The sequence below is a fragment of the Megascapheus bottae genome, chromosome 28, assembly GCF_031878675.1.
Source record: "Megascapheus bottae isolate mThoBot1 chromosome 28, mThoBot2.hap1, whole genome shotgun sequence".
Lineage (NCBI taxonomy): Eukaryota > Metazoa > Chordata > Mammalia > Rodentia > Geomyidae > Megascapheus > Megascapheus bottae.
This window is the reverse complement of record NC_143536.1, coordinates 4389644-4401646: the sequence shown is the minus strand read 5'-3', so window position 1 is coordinate 4401646 and position 12003 is coordinate 4389644. Positions and strand designations below refer to the sequence as shown.

At 48.0% G+C, this 12003-nt stretch overlaps 1 protein-coding gene across 1 annotated transcript in view; it reads left to right on the top strand.

Annotated features, from left to right (window-relative positions):
- The window catches only part of Atxn2 (ataxin 2), a 62866-nt gene extending 52559 nt beyond the window's left edge, over positions 1-10307 (top strand). Inside the window, 5 exon segments of the mRNA XM_090320058.1 lie at positions 2302-2355; positions 7482-7627; positions 7979-8206; positions 10021-10240; positions 10243-10307. Of these exon segments, the coding sequence (XP_090176184.1) occupies positions 2302-2355; positions 7482-7627; positions 7979-8206; positions 10021-10240; positions 10243-10292 (698 nt within the window). The 3' untranslated portion in view covers positions 10293-10307.
- The last annotated feature ends 1696 nt before the right edge of the window (positions 10308-12003 follow it).

Below are 12003 nucleotides of genomic sequence, written 5' to 3'. Positions count from 1 at the left end.
GCTTCCATTGGGCTTTTGGCTAGGTACAGAGCAGACATCTGCTCATGCTCCTGCTCTAGGTACCAGGTGGGAAGTGGTTTCTGTGCTAGCTGCTTCATCACCAGTGTTCTGGTACTTAAGCTTACAAAAGAAGACCAGAGCCAGGCGTCAGTGGCTCACACAAATCCTAGCTACTCAGGAGGCACTCAAGTCCATGAGACTCGTATCTCTAATTAACCACCAGAAGTGACAGCATGGCGCAGAGTGGTAGAGTGCTTAGCCTTGAGTGAAAAACCTCAGGGACAGTGTCTAGGCCCTGAGTTCAAACCCTACAACTGACAACAGAAGAAAAACAAACACTAGACTATTGCCAGTAATTCATCTATAATCCTAGCTCCTCAGGTCGCTGATATCTGAGGATTGTGTGGTTCACAGCCAGTCTAGGAAGGAAATTTCGTAAGAGTCTTGAACACATTACCAACGAAGTTAGAAGTGGAGCTGTAGCTCAAGAGGTAAAATGGCACCCTCGAACCAGAAAGCCCAGGGACAGCATAGGTAAGCCCTGGGATCAGTACACACACAAAGAATATTAGGAAATTGTTTTACTCTTTATCATCATAAACTGAGCTTAAGCTTCCAAAGCAAATTTTTCACCAAGTTTTTTGTTTTATTGTGTCTCATCAAGGCAAATTTACTTCTGCAGAAGGGAGTACCATTGGCCAAAACTTGGGCATACATCTTTTGTTCCTTTTTTTTTTTTTTTTTTTTTTGCCAGTCCTGGGCGTAAGCTCAGGGCCTGAGTGCTGTCCTTGGATTTTTTTCTCTCAAGGATAGAACTCTACCACTTGAGCCTCAGCACCACTTCTGGCTTTTTCTAAGTATGTGGTACCAAGGAATCGAACCCGGGTCTTTGTGCATGCTAGGCAAGCACTCTACCACTAGGCCAAACTCCCGGCCCTTGTTCCTTGTTTTTTGAGACATTCATTTACTGTACAGACTCCTGACCTTGAGTGGAGTGTTCTCCTGCCTCTGTCTGGCTGAGTGTTGGGATTATAGGCATGTGCCACCACCTAGCATAGTACCTTATTTTTTTGAACTAAAACTTGCACAGAAATGCTAGTCTCCTTTGAATTCTGCTTGTTTCTCTTTTTTTTTCTCTCTTCAAAAAGTTATTGTAAAGGTGATGAATAGAGGGGCTACAGTTACATAAGTCAGGTGATGAGAGAGAGAGTAGGGTTTTGTTGTTGTTTTTGCCAGTCATGAGGCTTGAACTCAGGGCCTGGGCACTGTCCTTGGGCTTTATTTAAAGACTTTGTCGTCTTCTAGCTGTCTTGGAAAGGACTTCAGCTATAAACCTCTTCTCTGACTTGAGTCTTGCTTTTTATCATTGCCTCTCCGCTTAAGAGAAATAATTTTGTCTCCTCCCTCTAGTCTTGGTTTATGGTGGTCCTCTTGCTATTCTGTACTAAAGATAAGTCAGAGCCAGGACCTTTCTTGGTCTGCTTTTTAGTAGCTTGCTGATGATTCCCTTAAACATTACAAACACCGCTGGCGCGATGGCTTATGCCTATAATCCTAGCTACTCAGGAGGCTGAGATGTGAGGATCAAGGTTCAAAGCCAGCCAGGACACAAAAGGACCTGAGACTCTTATCTGCAATTAACCTGTAAAAAACAGGAAGTGGGGCTTAGCTCAAGGGTGAGACAGTAGCCTTGAGCTGAAGAGCTCAGGGACAATGCCCAGGCCTAGGGGTAGGGTGGTAGTCTTGAGCTGAAGAGCTCAGGGACAGCACCCAGGCCAAGTTCAAGCCCCATGAGCCACAAAAAAAAAAAAAAAAAAAAAAATTTACAAGCACCACCATGCACAGACACAGTTTAATAAGAAAAAATATATATATACATATATACATATACATATATATATATATACACTCATGCTTTTATTATTATATTCCTAAGCTTCTGGATCCAGATTCCTGTAATAACATTTCTGTTATGTGTGCCTCTTGAATTCACTAAAATACTATTTGACTTAGGTACATTATATAAACGTTGTTCAGTGAAATGTTGGTCTTTTTAATTGGACAATTATTTCATTGCTCTTGTTTAAGCATGTGATAGATACCTCAGTGCAGAGAGAAAAGAAATGTCTTTCTGGTCAATGTGTCTTTGCAAATTTTGTTTAAAGTGTTCATCTTCTCTTGTTAAGTCAAAATGAATTATGCATGAAAACAAAGATATTATAAAACATGTCAACCTTTTCCAGAAAATTAGGATAATGCAAACCTCAAAAGGCTAATTTACCTTTTTATTTCCAAATTTAGCATGTCCCAAATTACCGTACAACAAGGAGACAAGCCCTTCTTTCTACTTTGCCAGTGAGTTGGGTTTTTTATACTAATTTTAATTGTGCAGTAAAACACTTTTTAAAGAATACATATTAAAGGGGGCAGACCTGTTGAACAGTATTTTCCTTGTTTCAGACAAAATCATTAAACGGTGTTTATCTGTAAATCAAATTTTTTAAAAAGGAACCAGCTTTATGTTGTTTCAGACATTAATTTTTGCATACCAAGCTAAAACAAAACTGTTTGGAAAATGCCTGAGTGTTCCTTGTTTCGCAAAAACCTTTCTGAACAGCTGTTATTTTATGCCAAGCTAGAGTTTAACATTAGGGCAGTAGTTTTGAGTATCCTGATAGGAAAGACATTTATTCCTCCTGGGATGTTTTATTGACCAGGGTAGACCAACTAGACAGTGGGGGAGAAAAGTCTGTGTGTGGCTGCACTTCTAAATTCCCTTGACCTGACCCACTGAGGATGTGTCTGGAGCTCGTGGAGGCGGCTTCTCCCTCTGGATGGTCTTTGGGGCATGGTTCCAGGTGGGGGCAGGGGCATGCTGCTGTCCCAGGCTGGGAGGGCGGCAGTAGCAGGCCCATTGGGCATCAAGTTCATTGGGTCACTCTGAGATTCTTGTTATTAGGATTCTCAAGTGAGTCAGTGGACTGCTACATGATAGATTTAGCAGTGTAAAACATTTGAACCTTAAATTTTTAATTGTGCCATGCATGACTTGGTATCCAAAAATAAATATAAAATTAATATTTGTTTACTTATTTGGTACTAGGAAGTGTTCATGAATTTAATCCTTTAATAGATGCTCTTTAAAAAGAAGTCTTGCTGTATATGTATACTATTAAAAGAAATTGTATCTGTGATTATAGTGTGTGAAAGAAAGTGCCAGTAGTTAGTTCTGTTACATAGCAGTTTGGGCTCTGATGGACTTAGTCTCCCTATTTTACTGTCTCCATACTTAGTCATTTTCCGGGTAAGTTGCCAAAATGTCTGTAAAAGGAACTCTCCATTGGGCAATCTATAATTAATTTGGGCTTTACTTTCCTCCAATCTTGAACCATTTTTGTGGTTTGGTCAGGCTACCCTTTACTCCCTTACTAGAATTTGCCAGTTTTATTTGCTTTCCCTCTTTTGAATTTAACATAGGATTTAAGAATTGAAAGATTCTGTTTTGTTTTCCCTCCCTCCCTCCTGTCCTCCTTTCTTCCTCCTTCCTTCCTTCCTTCCTTCCTTCCTTTTGCCAGTCTCAGGCTTGAGCTCAGGGCCTGAGCACTGTCCTTGGATTTTCTCAAGGCTAGAGCTCTACCACTTGAGCCATGGTGCCGCTTCTGGCTTTTTCTATGCATGTGGTACTGAGGAATTGAACCTGGGTCTTCATGCGTGCTAGGCAAGCTCTCTACCACTAGGCCAAACTCCTAGCCCTTGTTTCATTTTTTAAAGTTTGCTCTGCTGGTGATGGTTCATGACTCGTGTCTTGAACAGGTCTGCCTACTGCCTATGTGTGCTTCACTTAGGATCATGGCTCTGGAGACTATTGTGGGGATTGGTAATGTTATGATGACGACATAGTTACAATTGGAAATATTGACGTCAGGGATCGTGTGGGTAGGAGATTTTGAGCCACTTTGGTTGAATTCAGATTGCGTGAAGGCTCCTATAGACACATGAACTGGTCTGGTAGAAGAGCCCAGCAGATGAATAGCTCACTCAGGACCCCCTTCCCCCCACCATGCTGTTAGTTTTCCTGTTCACCCACTTGCTGCTCTTGTTCTCATCTCACTTGTGTGCCCACCCTCTTCCTCTCTCCAGCCCTCCTCCCTCCTCCTCTCCTTCACTCACAGAACTTTTTTTTTTCTCTTTAGCAGTTGTAGGGCTTAAACTCAGCCTCCTGCTTAATGACCCAAGTGGTGTTCTACTTGAACCACATCCCAGCTCTTTTTATTCCATTAATTTCTCTCCTTTCCCTTTGGGTCACTTTTATATGGGCTTTCTACGAACTGAACTGTATTACTATTGAATTAAACTATAAGTTTCACAGTTTTCCCAATTAGCTCCCATTTAAGTATTATGAGATGAATGGAAAAAACCCTCTAGTTTTACTTCCTTAAAATTTTATGGTAGCTTCTGTTATATATAGTACATTTCTTTGCTTGTTTTGTTTTATAGTAGTGTTTTCAGGGTGTTGAGATGGTTGGTTGGTTGGTTGATTGGTGAGTCTGTGATAGATCCAGGTGGCCTCAATACGCAGCTGGGCTCCTTGCAGGGTTTATGCTATACATGCAATCAGCTCTAGAGTCTAGTACTGCATTTTACCCTTACACTATATTGGCAAATTTACACTAACCAAAAATGTTTTTAAAACATTGACAGTGAACCTTGGTATGGTGGCTCACGCCTGTAATCCTTGCTACTCAGGAGGCTGAGATGTGAGGATCAAGGTTCAAAGCCAGCCAGGACACAAAAGGACCTGAGACTCTTATCTCTAGTTAACCTATAGAAAACATGAAGTGGGGCTTAGCTCAAGGGTAGGGCGGTAGCCTTGAGCATAAGAGCTCAGGGACATCACCCAGGCTTAGAGTCCAAGCCCCATGACCTCCCTCCCCCCCAAAAAAAAATCACAGTAAAAGCTGGGCACCAGTGGCTCATGCCTGTAATCCTAGCTATTCAGGAGGCTGAGATCTGAGGACTACAGTTCAAAGCCAGCCCAGACACTAAAGTCCATGAGATTCTTACCTCCAATTAACCACCAGAAAGCCGGAAATGGCGCTATGTCTCAAGTGGTAGAGTGGTAGCCTTGAGTTGAAGAGCTCAGGGACAGTGCCCAAGCCCAGAGTTCAAGCCCCAAGACCATGTACAATAAAAACATGGCACTATGGCTCAAAGTGGAAGAGTGCTAGTCTTGAGCAAAGAGTTCAGAGACAGTGTGCCCAGAACACAAGTCCAAGACCCATGACCAGAGGCAGAAAAAAAGGTAAAAGAAAATGAATTTGAGCTTGTTGGTAGTGGCTTGTACCAGTAATCCTAGCCACTCAGGAGATGAAATCTCTGGATTCAAAATCAGCTCAGGCAATAAAGTTCAATAAACTACCAAACAGTTGGAAATGGAATTGTGGTTCAAGTGGTAGAGCACTAGCCTTGAGAGAAAGAATCTCAGGGATAACATCCAGGTCATGAGTTCAGTCAAGCCTCAGGACTGTCACAAAAAAAGAAGAAAAGAAAAAGATTTGAAGAAGTTTAGCTAAGTACAACTTCCCGTGCTATCATTGTAGCTACTCAGGAGGCCAGTCCTGACAGGAAAGTGTGGGAAACTTTCATCTCCAACTGACCACTCAAAATGCTGTAAGAACTGTGGCACAAGTGATAAGAGCACCAGCCTTGAGTTGCAAAGCTCAAGGACAGTGCCTGAGTTCAGACCCCCAAAAAGATCTTTACAAGAGCCATCAAGAGTCAAACTTTAATTGAATGTCAGTGTTGTTTGGAGATGAGATCTTACTGTGTTGACCATGCTGGTCTCAAACCATTATCCTGCATGAGCCTTTTGAGCAGTAGGTACCAGGGTTATATCAGATCACGATACGAGTCCTTGAACAGTTTGAAGGGGGCTCAAAATAAACATTGCCAAGTGTGGCAGCACTTGTCTACAATGCCAGCAGTTGTGAAGTAGGTGCAGGAGGATTTCAGGTTCAAGGCCAGCTTGACCTGTAAAGAGACAGTTTGTCTTAAAACCCATAAATTTATGTAACCCTTCTATTAATTACAATAAGAATAAATGAGGAAAAAAACTATCTTGAATCAATAAAAAAACAAACATGAATTTAGTACAGTGGGGTGGTAAAGGACAGTCTTAGAAAAAAAACTCTTTCCCAAGATGTCTCACTATGGTTCCCAAGAAGGCCATTTGTCACCACTCCCAAAAGTTATCAGTTCTGGAGACGATGGTAGAGTGTCCATGTACATGGCTGCTCTGTGTCTTGTAAATAAGGTATCAGGAGCGCTGGTGCTAGCCATGGACACGGTGCCTTGCCCTTCCGCTCCAGGGCACATTCACAGTTGGACAAGACTCATCCCAGCTACAGTCCTAGTGGGCCTCTTCTGCTTCCTGGGCCTAACCTGCCCCCGTCCATGTAGGATGGGCCAGGGTTGTCCACATCTGACCCTTAAGCCTCCTGGCTCCTGCCCCTCCTGCCAGCACTTCCCCATGTGTGCCAGCACATGACAGCTGTCCTGTCTGTGTTCTGCTGTGGGTTCAGCTCCAAGCGATCCTGGTACCCATTTCTGAGCAGCCTGGGCTGTGGCTTGAGCCCACTGCTCCATGCACACTGGTGCGGCACCAGCTCCTCATGCCCTGGCAGCAGTGGAGCCTCTTTCTGGCCTTTACCTTCTCAAGGTGCTGTTTTGAGAAGCAGGGACAAATGACTTTTTGTTCCTGATATCCTGGTTTTGTACCAAGTTATAACTCAGGCTGACATGCATGAAAAGGTCTTGGTGACCACATTTCAACTAAGTGGCTGTTATACTTTGAACTTAATCTAGGAAAATTCTTTCTTAAGGGCTTGAGGTATTTTGAAGGGGTCTCCATTTTTATGTACCTTTAGGCCCTTTCATAGATTTTATAATCTAGGAAATGTGTAAGGATTCTTCATCCAGGCCCCAGGGCATAAACCGGAGTGTGGAATGGCTCTCCTGATGGGCTCCAGGGGCTCATTTGGCCCTATGGCAAATGGCTCCTCTCTTAAGCTCCCTCTCCATTGTGGCCGTGTGTGCATGCTTGTGCATGTGTGTGTGCATGCACACGTGCATGACAGGGCGCTGCCAACTTGAGGTAGCAGCATGGTGGAGTTAGCCAGGTGGTGGCCTTGTGACTGACAGGGATTGTGTCTTGGGTTCACAAGCACAGTTGGAGTTGGTTTTGCCCTTGGAGGATGTCATTGACACTTAGGAGTCGTTCTTAATGGACAAAGTCAAGTGCTAGTCTGATGGTCAGGCAGACTGTGTCCCTAATTTTAGGAGCGTGGATGGTTGGAAAGGTTCTGGAGATTGGTCTCAGCATGTGTTGGGCACCACTGCTGTCACGTAGCTCAGGAGACAGGCGTTGTGCGGTGGGTTCAGCCATCATGCAGCCATTGTGCATACTCTTCTCCTTTCTTTAGTATCCACAGGCTCCCTCGCTCAGCAGTATGCGCACCCTAGCGCTACCCTGCACCCCCATCCTCCACACCCTCAGCCCTCAGCCACCCCTACGGGACAGCAGCAGAGCCAGCATGGCGGAAATCACCCCGCACCCAGTCCTGTTCAGGTAAGCAGGGCCTCAGGCCATCTGGGCTTGTCTGTGCAGTAGTGTGATGAGAATTTAGTGCAGCTGTACCCAACCCTGCATCTGGACCTGCACACCCTGTGTGACCCTGCATGCCCCTGGAAGGAGAGAGGAGCTCAGAAGCAGTGCCTAGGTACCTGGGGAGACAGGCGTGACTGGACGAGCTGGAAATTACTGACACAGAGCTCCTAGTTTAATAGATAGCAAGTTCTTATTTACTTGGGACTTTATTATTGTTAGTACTACTACTACTACTACTACCAGTCCTTGGTCTTGAACTCAGGGCCTGGGCACGGTCACTTCTCTCCTCAGTTCTTTCCTCTCACTCTCTAGCATCATCAGCATCAGGCCGCCCAGGCCCTCCACTTGGCAAGTCCACAGCAGCAGCCTGCTATTTACCATGCTGGGCTGGCACCCACCCCACCTGCCATGACGCCAGCCTCCAACACACAGTCGCCCCAGAACAGTTTCCCGACCGCACAGCAGACAGTGTTCACCATCCATCCTTCTCATGTCCAGCCGGCATACACCAATCCACCGCACATGGCCCATGTACCTCAGGTAAACCTGCGCGCGCCGCCGCTCCGAGCACACCAAGTGGGAGCTGGTGGTGATCCGTGCGTGGCATGGAGCCAATGATCTCCAAGCCAGGAGTCCTGTGTGTGGTGCCACCCGCCTGTCTCCTCCCCGCTCAGCACCGTGGCCTGGCCCTCAGTGATCGTGGTGTGGCTTTGTACTGAGATCAGTGGAGTTGTGATTGGCCAGTCCTGTGACATTTCCCCAGCTCAGAATGCACCCAGTCCGTCCGTCCGTCCTTCCTTCTTTCCTTCCTTCCTTCCTTCCTTCCTTCCTTCCTTCCTTCTTTCCTTCCTTCCTGTGTCTGCTTTGCTCTGTCTAAGCTTTACTACTGTGTATGTATGTGCACACATGCGCTCACACACACGTACACACACACATGTACACACACACACACACACACACAGGGCAGGATGGTAGTCTTTTGCAGAGGGAGTCTCAGCAATAGGCTTGTCAGCTTGAGTCCATTACAGACTTTCAGAGAAGCATGTCCAGTTGTGTGCCCTGGTGCCCCTCCCTCCTCCGACCATGTCTGGTACCGTGAGAAAGCTTGGCTTTGAACTTTGGTGCAGTGTTAGCCGGAGGCTCACAGGTGTCCGTTTTCTTCGGGAGCAGCCCTGAGTTAGCCCCAGGGGTCAGCTAGCGGTGGAGAGGTGTGGTTGCTGTGTGGTCAGCTGTGCAGGGCAGGGGACTGCATGAGGAGCAGGCACTGGTGTGGGGCTATCCTAGAGGGCCCTGGTGCTGTTAGGTGAAGTTGCGTTATCGAAGGTCCCTGCTGCTCCCCTGCAGGCCTCGGGGTCACCCAATCCCAGCACCTGGCAGTTAATGCACCAGGGAGACTTTGGCTTGGCGTGGCCTAGAGGTGTGGTGCACCTGCAGTTCCCAGGCTCTGGTGTGGACACTGCGGGGGCCTGGCCTCTGCCCTGGGTTGTGTGGCCGGCCGGCATGGTCCGCATAGCCGCTTGCTTAGTTGGCATCAGCTTCCTGAGCGCTGGGGTCCTGTGGAGGCTACAGAGGCTGGTGGTTATGTTGGCACAGAACCTTACATGTAGGGCAGGCTCCCTAGAAACCTCATTTGCGTTTTCCTGAAGAGCAAGAAGCTTAACACAGGCAGTGCACACATGGCCAGGACGCATTTGGATGTGTGGACTTGAGGCTTGTGTGTAGAGCGTGGCGCAGCCTGGGAGGCAGGCAGGGCCCCGGCAGAGCTGGGCTCCCTGAAGCCGCCTTCCCAGCCTGGTGGGCTCTCGTGTACGGAGGCACTGGGCTGGCCCAGATAATGATGAGGACCCCTGTCCATCCCCCTGGAGCTGTTCCTCCAGCTTCCTCCTCCTGCTCCCCAGTGAGGGAGCAGAGGAGAGGCTGAACCCCAGTCCACCCGTGTGCACATGTACACGGGCCAGCCTCTGCTTTCCCACCTGTAAGGGTCCTCTTGGAAAGCACTTCCAGCCTACGGAGGCCTGTGCTGAAACTCCTGTCGTGGCACAGTGTGGAGCCAGGGCTGCCCTTTGTCACGTCCCGTGTCCTTGTCCCATGCAGAGAGGATAGGATGATGAGCCTTGCTGCTGGCATGTAGGGTGCTGCAGCGTGCCATTTGCCTGGGCTCCCGCGGTGCCTGCTCTTCAGCACTGCAGGACTAACCGAAGGGGCGGCAGGGTCTTGCCCCGAGAAAACAAGGGCCCTGAGGCCTGCTCCTGCCCCTTCCCTGCCAGCCTGGCCCAACCTGCGAAAGGAACACAGTGACATGTTGTTGAAGCCGGAGATGTTGCCTGTATGCGTAAAAGAGCTCTCTGTTTCAGGCTCATGTACAGTCAGGAATGGTTCCTTCTCATCCAACTGCCCATGCGCCAATGATGCTAATGACGACACAGCCACCTGGCGGTCCCCAGGCCGCCCTCGCTCAAAGTGCACTACAGCCCATTCCAGTCTCGACAACAGCGCATTTTCCCTATATGACGCACCCTTCAGGTGAGGCGTGTGTGTGCAGGGGCCGCCGGGGCACCCCAGCGTTCTGCTCGCACAGCTCGATGGCAGGCAGGGCCGGTGCTTCAAGCCCCGCACCCAAGAGTAGGGAGACCCATCTGAGTGCTCGCAGAGGGAGCACGGCCAGTCAGCGTCAGGGCCCCGGCCGGGAGCCGGGTCTGTGTGTGTTCTGACGGTATACAGGGTTTGGCTGGAGAGGCAGCAGCAGGTAGCTGATGCAGGCCGAGGACTCAGTTGGCCTTTATGTTACGACAGGCTGGACAGGGCAGTGTGTTCCCCCGAGTCCCGACAGGCTGACACTCGGGGTCATGAGCAGGTGGCTTGGTGGAGAGCACGTGCGCCCGTGCTGTGTGTGGACTGTGGAGTGCAGGGTTGGCCCCAGCCCGCGCCCGATGGGAGGACGCCTGTGGTGGCTCGTGCTGGCTGGCTGCATAGCAGTCACAGCAGCACTGGTGCTTGGCTAGCATTTGGGGAGGGGCGTTAAGGCCTCCTCTCCTGCCCCATGAGCAGCAAGTCTTCTGGGCGTTTTATCTGCAGTGGTTTCATGTCTGACTGGTTCGTTTCTCCCTCCCCCCCCAACCCCACCGCGGTGCAGATGGGAGGGGGTGCATTGAATCTTGGTCTTGTTCAGCTAGCTCCAGGATAGTTGGCATTTGGCTGCAGAGACACTAGGCTGGTGTCCGGAGATGCCAGTGGTTTGAAATGTGCGCTTTTTCTTTCTTACAGTGCAAGCCCACCACCAGCAGCTGTAAGGCTGCCCTGGAGGACCCGAAAGGCCAAATCCCCTCCCCCCTTCTACTGCTTCTTCCCACCGGAAGCACGGAAAACTAGAGTTTCACTTATTTTGGTTTTTAAACAATATATATATGTTGATTTCTTGTAACATCGATAGGAATGCTCACAGTTCACTTGCAGTGGGAGGGAGGTGTGTGGATGAGTTAGGGACTTGTGGGCTGCTCCATAATTCCAAAGCCCCACGAGTGCCTAGCTCTGCTTGCCGAAACTGGAAGTTATTTATTTTATAATGGTCCTTTGAAAGTCATGAACACATCAGCTAGCAAAACAAGTAACAAGAGTGGTTCTTGCTGCTATTACCGCTTTTAAAAGAAAACAAATCAAGACTCGGAACGCCCTTTTACTAAACTTGACAGAGGCTCAGTAAATTCTTACCGTCAAACTGATGGCTTATTATTTATAAATCAAGTTTGATGAGGTGATCACTGTCCACAGTGGTTCAACTTTTAAGTTAAGGGAAAATCTTTTACTTTGTAGATAATATAAAATAAAAACTTAAAAAAAATTAAAAAATAAAAAAAGTTTTAAAAACTGCTACCCAATTAATGTGTGTTTGTGTGGAGAAGCAGGGCAGGCCGCTGCAGCCTCCTGAGAGGAAGATTCAAGTGACTTCTCTTCTTGACCTTCAGTGCTGGCTCCTCACTTGTCTAGAAAAAGGGGAGGCTAAGATCCCTGTCCCCTCCCTCGATGGAGTAGCATGCGGCTTCCACAGGAGGAAGGCTGGCCAGAGTTGGGCAGCACTGAGTCCACGTCCTCAGGCAGGCGCCGTCACTATACGCTTCTCTCGCAGCCCTCAGAACCCCGGCACTGTGCCTGTCCAGACGTGCCTGCCACCCGCCAGGGCCAGGGACGCTTTAGACAATAGAGCACAGACTCCTCCAGGAATTTGCTGCCACCTCATTTGTGGGAAGGAGATGGGGGTAAGGATGGATGAGTCTTAACCGATGACGTTTCTGAAAACCTTTATTTCACATAGAACAATTTGTACATTATAGCAAATTTTG